This window comes from Uloborus diversus, chromosome 4, assembly GCF_026930045.1.
Source record: "Uloborus diversus isolate 005 chromosome 4, Udiv.v.3.1, whole genome shotgun sequence".
NCBI classification, from domain to species: Eukaryota; Metazoa; Arthropoda; class Arachnida; order Araneae; family Uloboridae; genus Uloborus; species Uloborus diversus.
In genome coordinates this window covers 18,289,425-18,310,799 of record NC_072734.1, presented here as the reverse complement: position 1 = coordinate 18,310,799, position 21,375 = coordinate 18,289,425, and the positions used below count along the sequence as shown (strand labels likewise).

At 32.3% G+C, this 21,375-nt stretch overlaps 1 protein-coding gene across 1 annotated transcript in view; it reads right to left on the bottom strand.

Annotated features, from left to right (window-relative positions):
* LOC129219900 (uncharacterized) overlaps positions 1-21,375 on the bottom strand; it is a 59,116-nt gene that overhangs the window by 13,524 nt on the left and 24,217 nt on the right. The window contains exons 2-6 of the mRNA XM_054854215.1: positions 19,589-19,673; positions 13,875-14,038; positions 10,167-10,305; positions 7,821-7,918; positions 292-2,056 (exon numbers count right to left, since the gene is read on the bottom strand). Of these exons, the coding sequence (XP_054710190.1) occupies positions 292-2,056; positions 7,821-7,918; positions 10,167-10,305; positions 13,875-14,038; positions 19,589-19,673 (2,251 nt within the window). The remainder of the gene's footprint in view (positions 1-291; positions 2,057-7,820; positions 7,919-10,166; positions 10,306-13,874; positions 14,039-19,588; positions 19,674-21,375) is intronic.

Here is a 21,375-nt window from a genome sequence, read left to right as displayed (position 1 = left end):
TGTCCTATATTAGCATTATTTTAAAAATAATAGACCTAATATTTCAGGGACGGTGTACCCCTGCGCTCCATCTTAACTACAGCAATCAATATATGAACTGTATGACCAGCAAAAACAAGGTAATTTTTAATGAGATTGGGGTAGTTAAAATGAGACTAAATAAAATGGATTAAAGATGTGAAAATAAATAATTAAATTCATTTATTTCTGAGTGATTCCCCCCCTCCCAATAGATTATGGAACATGAAGGCAAATTTTTCCTTACTAAAAATGTAAAATAAAATAACTTACCATTTTTAATTTCTGTCTTTTCATTCAGTAGAGAAGAAATAGCAGCCATTGAAGCTTGAGTGGGGGATCCCTTCTTTGATTTTGCACTATCATACACCACTTTCATATTTCTGTTCATGCTATTTTTCTTTTCATTTACACATGGTGGAGTATGCTTCTCGCTACAATGAGAGCACACTTTAACTGAATCATCACTCCTTTCAGAAATAGAAGTCATGGGTTTCTTTTTCAATCTAGACGATCTAGAATTCTTATCGTCGGCAGGAGCATTTCCATCATGTTCAGATGTATCATTGTAAGATTCCTCCTCAATGGGCAATAAATACTGATTCAAAGGGAAGTTGGCAGTTTTGTTTGTCTGATACTCCCACTTAGTGGGAAAGGACAATGTAGATTTGCTAGCTTTCGTCGGGCTGCTCAAACTATTCGGCTTATTCTGAGACGAGCCCATATTTTGCGTCTTGTTCCGCGTTTCTCCACCATTTTTACTGGCTAACATATTAAAAGCACTAACAAAATCTTTAACGGAGCCTTTAACGGGGGGTTTTAGTTGCAATTCCTCGAAAATTGTTTTTGATTTATCTGCTACTTCTTCTGCAGAGCTATCAGTTGAATTAATCTTTGGTTCAGACAAATTAGTGATTTTCTTCATGCTTGAATAGTCAGGATCATCAGACAAATCTGTAGAGGATTCTTCTATGTTGTACTCAACTACATGAGGAGTAGATACTTCTTCTACAGTAACGACATTCGTTTCTGTTTTCTGTATCGATATCTTCAGACAAACATCGTTATTGTTATTTGAATACGGTAAATAAGTAGATGTACTCGGAGCATTCACATCATCTTCAACTGCGTTTAACCCTCTCATCATTCTATACTTCACAAGCCCATATTTGTCTTCCTCGCTTTCTTCCTCAGAAAAGGAAATTGACCCAGTGGAAACTCGCTCATCATCAGACTCCGAGCCTTCGGTTGCATCGGCAAATTGGACCGATTCATCATGGTAAGAATTTCTTGCATTCTGGCGCATTACGTTGTGCTGTTGTTGCTTCAATTTTGGTTTCGATTTAGTTCTCTGATTACTTGAGCAACTTCTACTATGATTACTACCTACACTCTTGTGCCTATAGCTAGAATCATTCACTTTTTCTCTCACCAACTCATCTTCAAATTTGTTATTTACAACTCTCACCACAGGTGGTGGTGGTGCTTTTCTTTTCTTGTGCTTCTTCTTAGTTGAAATAGTGAGAGAGTGGACACTGTTTGACCTCACAACCTTATATCCAACACCATTATGAGTAGACTCCTTTAAGACTCCAATTTTCACAAGAGCATCAGGGTTTGTTTTAGTATTGGTTTTGATATAAGTATGAACTTCATGTCTGGGAGTGCCAGACAAAGCAACAGTTGGTGGTACCGGAGCAGGTCTTTTCTTCCGTCTCTTGACTTTCTGAACGGTATTGCTGTCATGTTCAGCAAGCAAATTGTTTTTCTTTAAAAGGTGATCAGGGGACACTGGATCTGATTTGGATGATTTTCTAGAAACGTTAACAGCTGAATACTCACTGAAAGAAGACAACCTCTGTCCAGTTACAGAATGAGAATTTTGTGCGACAAAAACACTAGTTACTGATCTTCTGTCCTTAAGGACTAGTTGATTTTTCCTCTTTCTTCTGTTTGTGCCAGTCATCAAACACGCTACCCACTCTTTGAATTCATTGATTAATCGTAAACTGGCTCTAGGATTAAAAAAGGATTCTTTCTGGAACACATTCATTTTAAGCCCATTATTGGAATAATTTTTGCAATCATTTTTTTCCTCAGTCCTCATGGCAGAAACGGCAATGCTATTCCCTAGACGAAAATTTTGACATTCTGCGAGAGACTGACGTTCACAGACATTGGAACTGCAAGAGTTGTGCTGAGAACTGCATGGTACAAAGGCTTCATAAGGATGCTCATCATAGCATAACGATAGTCGACTAGTTATCCTGTCATATACTGGGGCTCTGTTACAATAGTGGCCATTGTGGGGAAAATCACTTTGTACACAATTTGAGCACTAAGAAAAAAATACATTTTAAGTTTATGAAAATATATAAGTATAATTGCAAATTTGCTGATTCAAAATATTTTCTTGAACAGATACATAAAAGGAATAAAATTTTAAAGACAACTAAAAAATACTTTTTTGATTCAAAGAATTTAAATAAATATAAAACTTTTTTACAGGTTGATTTTTTTTCTTAATCAAGGAATTGAACTTAATTTTGGAAATAATGATTGCAATTAAAAAAATAGCATATATATTTTTACAATTTTATATAAGGTGATATAAACGAAATTAAATTTTAAGTCAGGGTTTCCCAAACTTTTATATGCATCAACCCCTCAAAAAGTTCCACCTAAGAGATAGACTCCCTAGTAAACCCTCACTAAATTCTTACTTTTAAAATATGTATACATTTTTTTTAACAATTGGAAAGCTTAATAAAATGCTAACTTCACAGCCAGTTTTCATTCAGCTGAGCAATGTAGAGTACAAACTTAAATAATTGAAGACCAAGGGACCACACAATCATTTTTATTCATCTGAAACTTTGAATGGAAATAGAAACATTGATTTCATAGGAACGAAAATTTCAGATATATCCATGATTTTGAATTGGAGACGTTGGAATAATTAATTCAAGTTGAGAAAGCAAGATTTTCATGGGAATAAAAAACTTTTAAGAGGAGGAAAATTTCATAACATGTAACACAGTTGAACCTCCATTTATTTAAACACACTTAAAATCAATTACTGCTAAGACAAACTATATTTTTCATCCCTATCATATACTTTGTCAGATAAGATGAACTGATTTTAAAGGCCTCTTCAAGTTCACTTTAATGAGGTTCAACTGTATAAGATAAACTGCCCATAGTATTAAAAATTAAATGTTATTACTAAATTTTGGTGCAAAAATGAGAAGCGTTACTGTTATTTTATAGAAAATTAAGAAATGACATACAATTAAATGAGAAAAATAACCTTAAACTTGAGCTGTCAATGAAGATATATTTATTTGACTACAATTTTCAAAATTTGTAAATTTGTAAATTACTTTGCTACAAAACTAACTTATAACTAACTAAAACTAATTAACTTATTTCTAGATTTCTGTAATAAATTATTCCAGTCCTTCATCCAATTCCACTAAAATAGAGCTGCGATCGTCTTGAATGAAAGACGGCCTTAGCCACCAGACCAGGTGGCACTTGCTGACAAATGACTCTGCTGAAAATGTGAGAGAACATCTCAAACTTCTCGAAAGTTTTCTTCTTTTCTTCCTTTTTTAGAAATTATTTTGCATAGTTACAGTTGCATTTAAACTATGGTTTTTTAAAAAAGTCAAATTCAAAGTTTATCTAAACTAAATCCGTTGTTTTTTTAAAAATATTTTTACTGCTGAATCTTTATCAACCTCCTACCGACCTCTAATGATTCATCTTTCCTGTCTTGACCCTTGGGGGGGGGGGGGGGGGGGGGTGCAGTTTCAAAAAAGTGATTTTTTCTTTTTTGTTTCGTGTTGTAGTTAAACATTTCAAAAATATATTTACAAAATTTCAAGTCGCTTTGAGCAAAATTCTCAAAGTTACCAAGCATTTGGTCCCCGCTTCAGTTATTTTTGAGGTTTGACCGTGCAAAGCCGAGCAACGCAGATGGTATTATCTAAAATGTTGTGTAAAATAAGTGATAACTTCTCTGTTTCAAGTTTTAATAAAATATTCACTTCAAAAACACTTCTTAAAACTTTGTTATTTTAAATTTCTGGTACATTTCTTATTGACAAATAGTTTAAGAATCATTGGTGACCAAAAGAACTTGGAAATTTTGAGTTATATTAGATTTGTAATTTCAATGTTTATTTTCAAATGTGCCATGCTAAGTATAACTCTTGATATTTCTTCATTCAACAAAAAATCAAGCTAAGTAACCTATTGACATTGTTGGGCTTGAAATCGAAACATTGAAAATTCTAACAATACCTTTCAATTATAATTGGAAAATATGATTATAATACAGTCAGTCATTTTCCAATTAGCAATTACCATTCTATACCAAACATTAAAAAAAAAATATCTAAGCAAATGAACACAACATAATGTTACAAATGCAATGAGCAAGAAGAAAGGCAAATACATCTTTTAATCAACAAAACGGACAATTAGCAAAGCTTTGAAGTTTATTCATAAAAATATTTGCTTTCACTTAGTTATCAATCATGCAATTTAATGAAGAAATTTTAACTAATTAAAAAAACATGCACTTTTTAATGCCTTCAAACGCAAAGCTGTCTGAAATTACTTGTTAGTATCAATAAGAATATCAGAGTCACATTAAACTAAATTGACAAGTTTTCAGCTAAGAATTATAGCCTTAATATTCATTAATAAATCTGACAGATTAATGGATTAGTATTAGGTGTGTTTATCAGACAAGCAAGTTTATAAATTAGTTCACTAGGAATACAAAGCAGTTAGTATATAACATTACCTCTTGCACACTTCAAACATCATGCAAAAACCTAAAATAGAGAAAAAGAATCTATAAAACATAATTATTTTTAAATATTAAAAAATTATTAGTGAATGAAAGAACAAAAATATCAATCATAAAATATTTTTGTACAAATCTAAAATATGTTGTAAGTGGATCTTACAATTTTCAGATTTTAATAAGGGAGGGGGTTAAAATTATAAACCTTAACTTCTAACTAAACTGTTTTTACTTTCAATATTAATCCGTCGCACGTTGTTTGCAGCATTTTGCTTCTGTTCCAATCTGTTAAATAACTAAAAAATAAATCTCATTTGTTTATTAACTTTTGTTTCATTAATTTGTTTTGATGAAATTCCAACAGAGGGTAAAACAATTTTAAAAGCTTTTCTATCTTTGATTGTTGCATATTACAACTCTGGGCAACATATTAACGCCTTTGTTGCAGCTCTGAAAGATCAGGAGCGATGCTTGGAGCCTTGGCTTCTCCAAGCAACTTTAAAGTCCCCTTTTTGATAAGGCAGGGTGTATAAAAGCCTTTCCATTGGATCGGAACTCCACAGCAAAAAGATTCCCTTGGCTTGCTCCTATTTTCTCAAAGATGATGATGCAATGATTTATGATACAAAGCAATATATTTTAACCTGACATTCAATTGGTACCAGTGGCGCCGACTCCATGGGGCTTGAGGGGGCCCGAGCCCCCTCAATAGTTTGTTTCGGGGGGCAGAGCCCCCTCAATAATTTAAGAACATTTGTCATATTATGGTTTCTAAAATAACAAAATTATGTTGCTATTTTTTACTTTCCTTGTTTGAAGATAGTTACATTGTAAAATACATTCAGTAATGAATTAAAACAAATAACTATTGCTGTAGTAAGCAGGTTAATTGAAAACGAGTGGTATGAATAAGGATAGTGTTACGGTGCTGAGAGCACTCATAGAATTTGTCCCAGTGCGCAAACCTTCGGGTGAAGTCTCGCTGGCGGCGCTCTCATCTAAGTGTTGCTGATCTGGAAAAAATATATCAGGGTTTGATTTGTATATTTAATGGAAGGCGTGATAGTTTTCTTTAATTATTAGAGTTAATGAAGTAATCTGTGTATTAACTTTTTTAACTGTATTAAAGCATTAATTTTGAGACATTATTTTTACTTAATGAACTCTGGGCCTTATTCAAAGCAAGCTTAAACTAGTTATTTCACTTTTAGTAATCAAAGTGCGACATCAATCTTTTATGCTTAATTCTTTTAATGATAGTTTAGATTTATTTAAATATCATTTCAATCTTTTCAAAGCTATATATTCACTGCTAATAGACTAAAAGTATAATTATTACTGTAAATTAAATTAGCTTTTCACGAAAATACCATTTATTCTTTTTTTTTTCAATGCCAAAAAATATGTCGTCTTGTTGATTTTCTCAGTGTTGATTTACCGAGAGTCGAGTTTTTGGGGTTCTAATGTTGATCATATGACTCTAAAATGCTTAAAAAACTTTAAAACTCACTATTTTTTTTATCTCAAATTTAGGAAATTTCCCCTGGCAAGGCCCCCGTTATGGCACCCTCCCCCTAATAGTTGTTATAAATCGGTGCCACTGGTAGTGCCTTTCCATGCAAGTCAAGTGCACTACCTTGTATAGTGCCGTAGCTTAGCTATGGCACTGCCCGGTTCTCCACAAAATGGAACTGTAAAAGTGTCCCTCACTTAAGGCAAGTGACATAATCTAATTGAAGCAGAAAATTTGTGTACCAATTTTTAGATTGTTTTACTTTGAAAATGCCCTATCACATATGTTTGTTTGTATAAATTATACACACCAGAAAATATGTAAGTTGTTATTTTCAAAGCACAAAAATTTGAATTTTTTTCGGGGGGGGGGGGGGGGGGGGCTCCGTGCTTTAACATACTTCCTAGACCCCGGTGACATCCGGCACCCCCAATAATTTTTCCAAGTCGGCGCCCCTGATTGGTACAGTATTGAAATTTTTTTTTATGATACTGTACAGAAAGTTGGGAGAAGCATCAGGAGTCATAATAATAGAGACATCACACTTCTTAATGAAAGTGAAAGGTTCACATGAAGCAAAAATTAATGGTACTTTACTATCTTCTGGCTTTTATTTTTCAACTGAGTTGAAAAATGAAAAATATTCAATCAAACTCGTATCATCAGATTCATGAAAGTGAAAAATATTTGGTAAACATTGCTGTCTTTAAAATTAGCCATGAGCCTAGAGATACGACAAGCTAACAAAAGAAAAACCTTTGTCCAGATGGATTGGGTAGAACTAATGTGCAGATTACAAAAACTTATATCGGAGCAAAAATTGGTCACTTTTGAAAAACACAATACGAAAACCTATATATAAGTTAGAAAAAAATATATTCCCATTTCTTAGGTCAAAATCAAGTTTAATCAAGCCTTTTAAAATCCTAATAGAACATACACAATAATATACAAAAACATATAATATGTTCTAAAAAGGAAGGGGAACAGGTATGAAACATGTTAGGAATTTAAATTTTTATATTTTATAATTCCTTCATGCAGAAGTTTTGATTACTGATAATTCGGGCATTGAGATTCAATCAACAAGCAATTGCTAGTGTTCTATGCAATAAATAAGAAAATAAAAACAAGCATAAAAGATGCAATTACTTTACTCCGTCTTGTTTAACAACCCACTAATGTTATGGAATGAGTGATAACTAATTAATTTCAATATATATATATATATATATATATATATAGATAGATAGATAGATAGATAGATAGAATTAGAGTAATAAATAGCATTGTTAAATTGGAAAGAAAAAAAACTTTGAATTTGATAAAAGCACTTAACCTTGAAAAAACTTTCAGGATCAATAAAAAAAATATGCATTTTTAAATGAATGATATAAGCCATCATGTAAAATGCTATAACAATCAAAAAGCTAATATAACAGTTAGAACAATAAGAATTTTTGGTCTTACATATTCATGCTTGAAATGACCAAATGTAGCATCTCTTCTCCTGCGATGGGCAATATTTGAGCAAGAATCTTGCAACCGTTCAAAGAATGATCTTTCTCCTGTGGATACCAAAAGAAACATGAATAGTTGCATGCATTAAGAATGGGTAGCAGTTAGAACCTAGTTCAAAATTCCATGATGTAAAGAGTTCTGCATGAAATAAATTGTAACCCAGAAAAATAGCTAAAGAGGGGGGTAATTGGGACACAATGTTAGTGGTACATTTCTACTTTTTTTTTTTTTTTTTGTCATGCAATATAAAAATAAACATGGGCGATTCTCCAAAATCCTAACAATATTGTGCTCGGGAAACTAACAGGAGAGTTGCTTAATCCACAAAGTTTGTTTTCCGTTTTTAATTGAAAGAAAAAATTCTCTTGATGCATATCCATGAATAACCAGAAAATCACTCCCCTGGCCTGTCCGAATCTTTTCTCAAATGTATTTAAATTACTTAGAAATTTTATCATCAATATTCCACAAATTAAATTTGTAGCCCTCAATCATGCATCATTTCAGGCAAAAAATATTATTTTCATATATTTGAAGAAATTATAGTAAGTTTTACAATTATAATTTATGTTTTCACCCTCTTTATGTCTATACCCTCATTGGGAGCCCATTGTCCTCCAGGTTGAGAACCCATTAAGAAATGAAGAATTACAAATCATGAAAAAGTACTCGTATAGTTTATCTCAAAAATTTATTTTAAAAAAGGTAAAAAATAAATGAATAAATAAAAAAAACATCGACTAACTAAAAAAGGAGCAAGTGTAAAACTACCCTCAATATTCCTTCACTCTTTTGGTAGATGCCAAAAAATTCTTATCAAGATTGGAGAATACAATATATATATCTAACTAAACAGCATGACCTTAAGGGTCACAGATCTGAACGAAATTTTGGATTTAGGTCAGTTCGCACTAGATATGAATCCCGGTGAAAAAGGTTCGACTGCATAGACCCTAGGTCGGCTGCAACGGGGGTTTAAAATTGTTATTTGAGTTCAGAAAAGAATGGTTATTTTACCCTTCATTTGCATTGCAGTACGAGTCAATTAATGCATTCAAAAAATAAAATAAATCTCCACATTCCTCCTTGTACTGAGACATGCTGGATATCTTGGAAGGGTAAATATTGTCCCAAAGTTTCAAATTCCAGTGAAAACGCCATTGGAATTCTAGAGTCCTGTATATCAGTGCGGTTCAGACGGTAAAAACTTGAGGGTCACGAATCTGGATAAACTTCTAGATTCAGGTCAATTTGTACTAGATATGAGCCCAGGTAAAACAGTTTGAGTGCATAGGGTCTAGTTTGGCTGCAAGGAGGGTCTAAATTTGCTTGCTTGGTTCGGGAACTGCAATAGGGTTCTCTTTAGAATTTGAAACTTTTGCACGATATTTGCTCTCTTAACATGTGTCACATCTCTTGTTAATACAACGTAGGGGCGGTAAAATTTATTCTATACGGTGAATGCATTCAGTTGGGCAATACTGTAATGCAAAATCAAGAAAAAAGGAAAAAAAAATAATTTGAAAGGGAAAACCATTGCTTTTTGGAGCTAAACTAGAAACTTTGGACCCCCATTACGGCCGATTTAGAGCCTATGCAGTCAAACCGCTTTTCCTGGGTTCATATCTAGTGGGATTTGACCTAAAACAGGAATTTTGTCCAGATCCATGACCCTCAAGGTCGTGCAGTTTGGTAGTAAGATAAAAAACAAGTGATGTATTTAATTCCTGTACTTTAAAAAAAGGGAAGTGAGGCGATATTCTGCCCTGGGAAAGTCAAGAGCACCATCTGCAATTTTTTTTTCTTTTGCAGGTTCATCATCTATTGTACTTTAGCTTTATTGTATAAGTCTGGCTTATTCAGTTTCGGCTAAAAATAAAGTTATAAAAAAAAAGTCAAATTTCAACATTTCCCCAATGTTGGTATGGAATCCAAAATGCGTTTCTTCAGATACAGTCGGATCTCAATACCTCAAAGATTATAACTCGAATATTACTTTATCTCGAAGTTTTCCTCGGGTCCCAAACTCTTAAGACTATTGTGGAAAGTCCCCATAACTCGAACTACCAATAACTCGAATGTATTAGCCGGTCCTTTGGGACTTCAAGTTATCGCAAAAACTCATTTCCCCAAATACTGTCTTTTATCTTCCAATGACAGAATTAATTTTCTTTTAAAAAATTTATAAAAATAACAAATTACTTTCAGTATTTTTAGAAAATAGAACATTACATAAATTAGCTTAGAACAATTATTAAAGGCATAAGCAAGCAAATATAAAAAAAAAATACGCACCATTTCTAATTGGATGACTAGTATTGTCATTAACATTGATGAGATCAGATACAGGAAGAAAAAGAGAATGGCCTGGTCGTGACATAAAATAAATTCTCCCATGGAAGTTTCCACTTCCTCCACCAGGCATGACATTGTCCTAAATAACAGAAAAAATACCTTAAAATAAAATAATCCTGATAGATTTAAACACATTGCAAGTATATATAAATGAAACATACATATGAATCCTTATTAAACTAATGATTTGAGTGTGATGCAAACATTTTTGATGTACAGCCAACTCTCGTTTATCGCGGTGAATTCGTTTCAGGCTTTACTGCGATAATTGAATTTCCGGGAAGTAGGATTCTGTATTAATAAACCAAATATTTTCCTAACTAGAGCACATAAACTTACTTAGCACAATTTAAATAGGTTTTTAACATAGTTTGAGCCCTCTAGACATGAAACAGCATCCTTAGCCACCATTACATTTGCATTACTTAATATATTACACAAAATATGAGAAAATAAGATATATTAGAGGTAATAGATATCACATAGTTATTATTGGGAAATGAAACTACATACACACATGCATTTCTTACACACTACTATTAATCTATGAAAATAGCTTAACTTGTTCGATGAAGAATTAATTGCCAGTTAGTGACCGTATGTTCCCCCATTCTTCTACATTTATCCTCATTAAAGGTATTGCGTATACAACTTAAAAAGCTAGTACACTGTTGAACACCATTTATAGATTTATTTATCCTCTAGTGATTTATACTTTCCAGTTATAGTGTTTAACGGTTAAAATGAAATAATGATTTGCTACACTTTCGTCGGCGATTTAATACCTCCACTCCCTCAATTAGCACAACTACAGCCCCTCAGAAGAGCTTACCTTACTTGAAAGACATACTTTGTTATTTATTTTATTTTTTTTTTTTGTAGGAAAACATTTATACGAGTGCATAAAAAAGGCTAATTACTATATTTGAAAAAAAAAAAAAAAAAAAAAAACGAAAAAACCACAATGTAGTGAAGCCGCGAAAGTTGAAGCGCAAAGTAGCGAGGGACGACTGTATAGAAAATATATAGTTCAGAAATAAATATTCCAATTATGCAGGTCATTAACTTTGATACAACATACTAATGTTGAGATTATAGATTAAAACAAAATATCTCTTATTACCACAGAAAATTCAACATTAATAAAAAAAGACTGAACATAAATAAATACAGTAGTCTCTTAACAATAATACTTAGAAAACACAGACACTTAACCTTATAAGTTATTTAATTTCAAAATAAAAAAGTCTTTTGCCGGACATCAAAAACGACTCAAGTTTGAAATTCATCCTTTAACCTTTTCATTTTATTTTTTCAAATATTCATGTTTCTCTTGAAATTCTTCTACACCCCTAGGAAGTCCCTATATTATTAACAATTTCCTGAACAAAATAAAAAAGTAAGGTAATATATATTATTGCATTCCATTGATAAATTGATATTTCATGTTTAAAAGAATATTACTTTTTACATATTTTTAGTAATTATAATCTTTAATTATGAATGAATAGTATTAATAAGATCAATAACTATAATTTTAACATAACAAATACTGTAGTTTCAAATATAAATATTGAAAATATTAGACAGAGTATCGGATGTAAATCATGATATAAATGACAAAATGCATCAACTGAGAAATACTGGTTAAACCTTGCTTTACACCAAGACATGTAAAAAAAAAAAAATTCCATTCTGAGTAAACAAAAAGATTGTTGTTGTCCTGTCTGATGACGTTCAGAGTGCGAAAGGTTTAGATGTCTCCAAAAGTCTTGATAACAAGATCTGCTAATTCTGGAGCCCGATGGCTGTACAGGATTTCAATTGGTGGTGCTCCAAGTTGGAGGAGGGAGCGAATAATGGCCTGACAATTAAAAACATGATCCGGGGTGAGTTGTAAATGGGGACAGTGCTTGCAGATGGGATAGGATTTATTATTAGTTGGTAATATCTTCATGTCCTTGAAATGTCCAGTGCATAGCCTAGCTATTGTAGAAGAGAGGTTTCTTGGGCAGTGAAGGTCGGGGATTGTTGCCTTGCTGAAAAGCTGATCGTAGATCCTTCGCCTGGCAACAGCATTCACTGGCCGGTTCATTCAGGTGGCTGTTAGAGGTTGATCTTGGTCACGTGCTTCCTTTTGCTAGGGCATCTGCACACTCATTTCCCTCGATTCCGACATGAGCGGGGATCCACTGGAGAACACAAGTTATGTTGAGTGAGTGGAGAAGAAAATTAATTTCGTGCGTCAGTCTTGTCACACCGTTACGCATGGCTTCGAGTGCTGATTTTGAGGTGGAAAAGATCACAATTTTTTCCATTTGGTTTTTAGGAGTAGGGGAAGAGAGACAATAAGAAAGAGCCGCTTTAATAGCAATGAGTTCGCTGGTGAAGTTTGCAAACTCATTACTATTAAACAATGAGGCTTATACATTGCTATAATACTATATATATATATAAAAAAATGCTTAACAAAAGGATTACATTAGCAAATTAAACTTATCTTCTCACTTTCTAGGGCACATTTCAACAAGATTTCTTGTTTGTAAGCTGATGAATTATTGAATGCCCCACAAATAGCAGGGGTGTCCACCTAGGGGGAAGGGGGAGGGTATGGAGCAGACTGCACCATTGCAATTTTTCGGAGGGTGTAACAGACAAAAATCATTGAAATCATAAAATTTCTTCAAATACGTTTACAAAAATCATCGAAATCAATAATAAAAATCATTTTATATGTGTGAAAAACAATATATTCTACATTCAACCAGCGCATAATTGCGGCTAAAGCATTAAATGTATTTTAAATATTCAGTGTTATGCTTGTAGTCCACCTCCAGGCGTGCACATTAAGTGCAAAATAACAAAATAATGAAATAACAACAAATTAAAAAATTTTTTGAACAAGATATGCAAAACCGACAAATTGAACACAACTACATTAAAAATTAACTGGGTGGGCACTGCTTTGTCGCGCTGCCGACCTCTTCAGAAACCTGCAAATTTTTAAGTACAACCACTGCTCCCACTCTCCATCGATGAAGAAGTGCCCACCCAGTTAATTTTTAATGTAGTTGTGTTCAATTTGTCGGCTTTGCATATTTTGTTCAAAAATTTTTTCAACTTGTTGTTATTTCGTTATTTTGTACTTACTGTGCACGCCTGGAGGTGGATTACAAGCATAACACCATGTATATATATATATATATATATATATATATAAATATATATATATATATATATATATAAATATATATATATATATATATATATATATATATATATATATATATATATATATATATATACAGGTATGACATGTGCAATATGGATTAAAGGGACCGTGTTTGCAATTCATAATTCCATGTCTTTCTTAGCATCCAAAGATTATTTTTTTACTTTTTAGTTCATATTATTGCTACAAAAAGTTTGTTTTTTAGTTTTTAAAAATATTATTCTTTTTTATTATTATTATTTATTTTTTAGTTTTAGTTGTTTTGTAAAAAATATTTATTTTTAAGCAATTCAAGATTTTTATATTCATGAAATTTAAAAACAAACAAGACAAATTTTGAGTGATAAAAGTTTTGTCACAGATCAATGAAGAATATTCTGCTACAGGGCACACACTAACAAATAAAGGAAACTTACGAACTCTATGCCAGCTGTCCATTCTAATGAAACAGAAGGGATGCGGCCAATCCAACGAACAATTCCGGAAGCAGCCTGAAAGTCTGTCAGCCATAAAATGCGATTACCCAGAGATAATGTTGGAGCAACAGGTTCTTCGATGTTTTCGGACACGGCAGGAACATCTAAATTGTTCATTCAAAAACGTAAATAAGAATTTAATGTACTGAAAATAAACTCAATGACAACAATGATATGAAGAATGATTTAGGTTAGAGACATTTGTAAACAATAACTGCACACATATTAGAAACATTTCTTTTGCACACAAGTAGAAAACAACTACAGAAAACTTTCATTTTTCAAGTCTGGGTTGGTTCTTCCTTAGGGAAAAAAAAGATCGAAGTTCTTTAAAAAAGGAACAAAAAGGGATCTTAATCGTAACTTTTAAAAATTAAAATTAGGGTTGCAGTGATGAATCAGTAATAATCAGCTAATGATCAAAAAAATTTATTCAGTTAATTGGCTGATTTCTTTTAAAATTGAAATTACTTTTACTTAGAACAAAAAACCATGCTGAATGAATTTTCGCCGATTATCAACTAAACAACAATTAGTCTTTTTTTTTTTCCATTAAACAAGAAACAATGCTGAATGAACTTATTAGACCTAATCAATAATTCTGAACTCTAGCTGTTATACTACCATTTGATTCCGAATTTATAAATTAAGCTTTTTACCCGCAGCTTCGCTCGCATTCATGTAGATTTTATCGATCGATTCAGGTTAATGGCCAACGCAGGCAGAGGTCAAATAGTTAAGAAAAAAAACCTACATAAAATGACTCAGGAAAATTGTAAAGGAGTAGAAAATAAGTCCGTGTGGGCAATTCTTTAAAAATATCCTTTCGAATAAGGTCAACAGCTCTTTAATGTAAACAACATTCATTTCCCTTATAACCCGATCTACGACAGATGGTTCTCGGCACTACGCCGGCTATGCAAATTGTTGCATAACTTTTTGCCGGAGTAAGGAATGAAGATCACGTGATTCATCTCTTCCTAAATAAATAAAGAGGAATACACCTAAAATTGCAAATTTAACACTCCCATCATTGAGTCAACAGTCACTACAAATTCTAATTCGAATATAAATCCTAAAATGCCTCTTAGTGAGAACATCAAACCTTTAAAATAACCATCAAAAAGAAGTCAACAGTTTCTAAATCAGTAAATAGCGTCAACGGCCCCGTTTAAAACATCTAAAAGATTGGAGCAAAACTCCTGTTGAAATCAGAGAAAGCAGAGCAGTTTTTGAAAATTTCCATTTAAATTAAAACAATAATATACATAAAACTTTATATTGGAGAGAGAAAAACATTCCTTAGAATTCCCATTAGAATAATGGCATCAGCCTTTTCAAATAATAATGATCTCTCTCGAAAATTCCCATCAGGAATAGTTACCAAAATCTTTACCAGAAAAGTTTTAATAGCATAAATTAAAAACCCTTTAAAATAAGAACAATGTTCCCTATTGTTGCCATTAGACTAAAGACATTAGTCTCACAATATCCTTATTAGCATCATGGTACCTTAAAAAAAAAAAAATAAATAAAATTAAATGTCTCACAAAAATTTAAAGTAATTCAACAATGTGCTAAACAGGTTGCTTGGCGAGACTGGAGATAAAAACGGACTTGGCGGATTAATGTAAATTTTAATTGATTTTTTCAATGTTTAATTGATTTTGTCAATGTTATTTGAATGTTTTGTTTTTTATTTATTTGGCGGATTGTTTTAAACTTTAACATAGTATTTAATGTTCGTTCAACTGTAATTTATTTGGCGTTTTTTTTTTTTTTTTGCCATTTTAATGCAACTTTTGAAAACGGCTGAGACGCCAAGATTTTCGAATTTTTTGGCACAACCTTGATATTCTAATTAGAGACGTACCGAGTATTCGGTAACTACTCGGTACTCGGCCAAATTCTGATCAGATACTCGGCCAATACCGAGTAATTGCAAAAAATTGAATATTGTCCAAGACAGATACTAAAATTTATAAAAAAAAGAGCAAGCATTATATTCTGCAATCATTTACAGTTAAAATTTATAAGTCAAATTTAAATTTTGAGAATAATGAAGTTTGTGGAATAAATCTTTATTTTAATGTCCCCAAAGTTAATAAAACTTATTTATTAAAAATTATGCAAAAAAGGTATGTGTAGAAAATATGGAATTTTTATATTAAAAATTGATTTTTGCTACAAACAAAAATTAGTTATAAAGAATATAAATTACCTTTGCTTAAAAAATAAAAGGAAATAAAACAACCTTAAAAGCACACTGCAGAAACACTGCAGACATGTGTTTTGGCATTACAAGGAATTTCTTTTTCAATGCACAAAATGGGAGCTCGTGGATTTAAAGGCATCCGGCAAAAGTCGGATTTTTTTGTCGTACGTCTTTACATTCTTTAGCTCACATCTTATGCACTGAAAAAGACGTTCCTTGTAACGGGGGTTCAGAAACACGTGTCTGCAGTGTTCCTGCACATTTGTTTTATCTGCTTTTAAAAATTATGTTTGGCGGACTAGAAGTATAATTGATTGGTATATAGTGAAACCCCTCCTAACGGGCACCCCTCTTATGCGGACAGTTTTTAATTCCCCAGTTCCAATGCAAATAACATTATTAAACCCCTGTCCTGCGGACACCTCTCGATTGTGTACAAAAAAAAATTGTCCTGTTAGTGTCTGCATTAGAGGGATTTCACTGTAATTTGTTTTAATTCCAACTTGATTAATCATACCTTTTATTTATTTATTTTGAATTTTAAAAATAATTTTTTTGTAAAATTTTTGACACAAACAAAATTGTTTATATAATGCGTAGTTAAATTTCAGCAGGAATTTAGTTTTAAAAACTATTATATGGACAAGGAGGTTTATACTACTATTCCAATAAGTTCAAAATTCATCACATGTGTGTCGGTGGTTCTTCTTAAACATAATTGGTAACTCGGCCGAGTAGTGAAAGGCCGAGTACTCGGTAACTCGGTACTTGGCCGAGTAGTGAAAGGCCGAGTACTCGGTACTCGGCTACTCGGCCAAAGTGCTACTCGGTACGTCTCTAATGAAGTGTGAAGCGGTGTGAAGCTCGAGTGAAGCAGTTTTTACTGCAATTTAAAATATTTTACCAAATAAACAAAAAAAAAAAAGACATCAAATAATATTTTTCAAATGTAAAAATAATTCCGCAACTCTATTATTTATTGCCAAACTCGCTTAGCAACCACACTATCATAATCCATCCGTCTAACGGGGAAAAAAAAACATCCCGTAGAACATTCAAAAATCATCCTCAGAAAAAAAGAAAATGTCGTGCATTTCACTTGGATAAAAACCAATCAAAAGTTTTTTTTCTTTTAAAACATATCGCCAAAACAATGAATTACATTTACGGTTGCTTTAAAACAATAATCCTGGACTGAACTGCTCAGCGCCTAACGTGCCAAGTGACCACGCTACCAGAACACAGCCCTTTTGCGAGTGAAGCGGATGTTTTTTCTTTGGCAGTAATAGATGTTTCGTCAAACGTACAAAAAAGTATAAAATCACATTAACAGTAGCTTTCAAATCTTTATATATTAAGAGCCGGTCTACCTTGAGAATAAAAATTGTGTCAAGTGACATATATTCAACAACCAGGCTCAAATAAAAGAAAAAAAACACCATGAAAATTACCCTTCCGAACAAGGACGACATATGTATATTAAAATACTCATAAGAAATTAAAATGCGAAAGATGGATTTTAAAAGCGTAACCATGGAAACACAAAATAAAATAAGTTTATGAAATTAAATGCAAAATAAGGAAAGAAACAATGGATTCAAAAAGCGTAACTGTGAAAACGCGAAAATAAAATAGTTGACGACCTGAATCAAAATGACATGTTTCGAAATTGATTTGAAAACGCTTGTAACTTTTTTTCCTTTGAAGATAGAAGCTTAGTTTATCGACCATAGGTCGCGAGAGATCTCGAGTAAAAAATGTTGCTTTTTCCAATGGTGTCAAAAAGAAAACTCGTACAATTCCTTCACTTTTTATTGATAAATTTAATGAAGAAAGTAGTGCCTAAATTTCAGGTTAGAGCATTGAAACAAATTGCTTAGAATGCGGAAAATTCTACCCTTTTCAACAATATATAATATTAATACGTACAAGCAATTTTTCACTCCCATATTCGGGAATTTATGTGAAATTTGTGCCTAAAATGGAATAAAAAAAGAAATATTTATCGGATTTTTTCAATTATAGCCTATGTCACTCAGTAAGAAAGCACCTTTCATAAAATGAAAGAATTTTTCAAATAGGTGCAGTGGTTCCAGAGATTACCTCGAACATATAAACACACAAAAATCTGCCCTCTCTCTGTATAATATTAGTATAGATTATATCGAAAGTTTCAAGCTTGCCCTTTTGGAACCCCTTGAAAGTTTCAAAAAATCTTTACCATGTTCCTAAGTTTTTCTGGGCATGTTGTTTGATAACAGAGACTTTAGATGAGAAATTTTGGAAAATGATCAGTTTTTGTACATCAGCATCGCAGTAAAACATTAATAGTCTTTGGCATCAAAACTTGTGAAAGATATTATTGATCAAAAAAATGAGTAAAATTAAAGAAAAAAATTAATGCGTTAATGAAAAGGAAATGAAACAATAAACAAATAAATAAATAAGCTAATATATGAAAAAAAGTAAATGAAGGAATAAAATTGTGAATTAATAAAAAAATAAGTAAATGAATGAATAACTAAGGTAATTATTAAATGAAGGATGGTAAAAGAAATTAGTAAATAAATACGTAAGTGATTTGATAAAGGATTGTATATAAGTAAATGAAACAAACTTTGCCCATCTGCTTTGCCCCGCATGCACTTGACTAACTACACAAAGCAAAAAATATAATATAAATAAGCCCCCCCCCCCCATAAGCAAATAAATACTGCACCGAATATTAGTAGGTATAAATTAATATTTAAACAAGAACTTTATCATTTAATTACGACAAATCTAATTTTTGATTTACAACAAACTATTATGAGTATTAATTTTTGAACAATCATGGCTTGTATTATCATACTTTGATTTTCAGAAGTAATGTTTACTTGACTAGAGCAGCCTACATACGTTACCACATACCACATAGTTAAAATATTACTAGATAGGTGGTGTTAAAAGCAGAGTAATTTTTTCCCCATTCCACTTTGACTCGCTATTTCACTTTTCCCCACATTCCCCTGCATCTTAATTTTATTCAAAATATGAAATAATTATAAAATAAGAAAATAAAATAAGTCAATTCAAAGCAACATCGGTGAAAATAACTTCCACTTTTCAAAATTGTTGAAAAATTTACAGGATGCAAAAGGATTGAAACTAAAAGCACAGCATGCAATTTTCGGCGAATATAAGCATTTATTTACCCCCTATTTTACTAAAATGCTTCTTTTTAGCTTTCAATGACAAAAAATTAATGCAACAGCTACTTTTTTGGGGGGGTAGTGAATGTTTTTAGGTAATAAAAGCGCATTTTTGGAGCTAAAATCGCGAAATTGGCCGTTTTGTATCAGAATTTGAAAATTGGCGCAGTTTCTCTACCCCTGCTATAAACAAAAAAACAGATGCAACGTAATGTGCTTTTAAAGTGAAGTGCTTAAAAAAAACTTACCTGAATAATGATGATTTTCATTACCAGTTGCATGATTATAAGATTGACAACAGTGACAAGATCTTGAGCAGAGCTCACAAGCCATCTGAAATTAAAAAAAAAAATGTATAAAACTTTGACAAGCAGGATGTATGAGTCTCGGCCAGTGGTGGATTTCACTATGGAAAAAACCGGCTTGGATAAAATCAGCTTTGTCCAGTTTTGGCCCTTGAACCTGGATATAGATTGCAGGCTGTTTAGTATACCTGATGAATTAGTATCCTTTGTTTTAGTTGTGAACAATTTTCAATGTTAATATAAAAAAAGTTGAATTTAAATTACAAAATTGATTTTAAAATTTACTTCAATTACATTAATACATATCCTATACCCCCTTTTTTATGCATTGTGTAATATTATGCATATACCGGGTGGCCCAGCGGGTAATGTTGGAAACAAAGTCCAATAGATGGCGCTAAGTGCAAGTGAGTGAAGCCAAACTTGGTGCACATGCTCCGTTGAGTGGGTAATTGTAAATGTGATGTTTTTTCAGTGTGCGGTGTGCGTGTGATTCTTGTTAGTAAAAATAAACAAAAATATTCAACGGAAATTCGCGTATTTGTGCTACAAATGGCCAAATGTGATTAAAATGTGAAGGCAGAGTTCAACGAGCATGGCAGAAGAAGTTCCACAACAAGAATTGGCTAAACAAAAGGACTATGGAAAGGTGAGTCATTTTGTGCGTTTGACGGTACAAATGTTTTCCTTTTTGCTTCCATGTTTGTTCTGAAAAATGTGTTTCAATCCTCTTCCCTGTAGACTGTATGCCAAGTTCAAACGTACTGGATCGGTGGAAGACGATAAAAAGCTATGGCTACAGTCACCGCTACTGTGGTAACAGATGGTTTTTCGCTGCCGATAAGACCCGATCTGCAGAACCGCCTAGCTGCTATCCTTGTTAAAGATGGCGGTCACTTCGAACCTCTATATCATTAATAGCCCAATATGTCCTTTCAATATAAGCCATTAAATTCTTCTCATATCTCTTCTTTGTTTCTATTTTTTCATTTGTTTCAAACATTACCCGCTGGGCCACCCTGTAAGTTATACGTACAACACACATATTAGAGTGCTTTTTATACAATGCAGTTTTGGATAGCTCTTTGGTGGTAAAATCCAGTTTCGATGGTTTTTACTAGTCTGACATGGTCAAAATCAGTTTTGTAGGGGCACAAACTGCATGCACATAATTCTACTTTTGTTATGTAATATGAATATCAAGGTAGTCCCAAAAATAAAAGTTCAAGAAAGAAACTACCCAACATTTTTGGTTTTCCCCAATCGATTAAAAAAAATTTCCAGGTCAATGAATGTCGACTTAGGTTATTTAACATCAAAACAATACAATTTTTACTGTAAATAATCTTACTTTATTAACCAAATAATCCTTTAAAATACAATTAGTTCTCTGTTTAACGACGCTCTATTTAACAACTTTCTCTATTTCAGGATGGATTTTCACGGTCTCAGATGGTCCACTATATAGTTTTAAAATTATTCTATTTAAAGAGGATTTCTACTTAAGGACGATTTTTTGTAGTCCCTTGAAAGTCGTTAAACAGAAAGTCAACTGTATATCAATTTTAATTGTTATCAAAACTTAGGTTAAATAAAGATAAATTTAAAATTTAATTATATTGATTACAAATTTTTTGAATGATCAGCGATTTCCAATTGAGGCAGTGAGAAGTAGAGGAATTAAGTGGACATTCTCAAGTTTCGAGTTTAAAGATAACATCCTAGGCAGG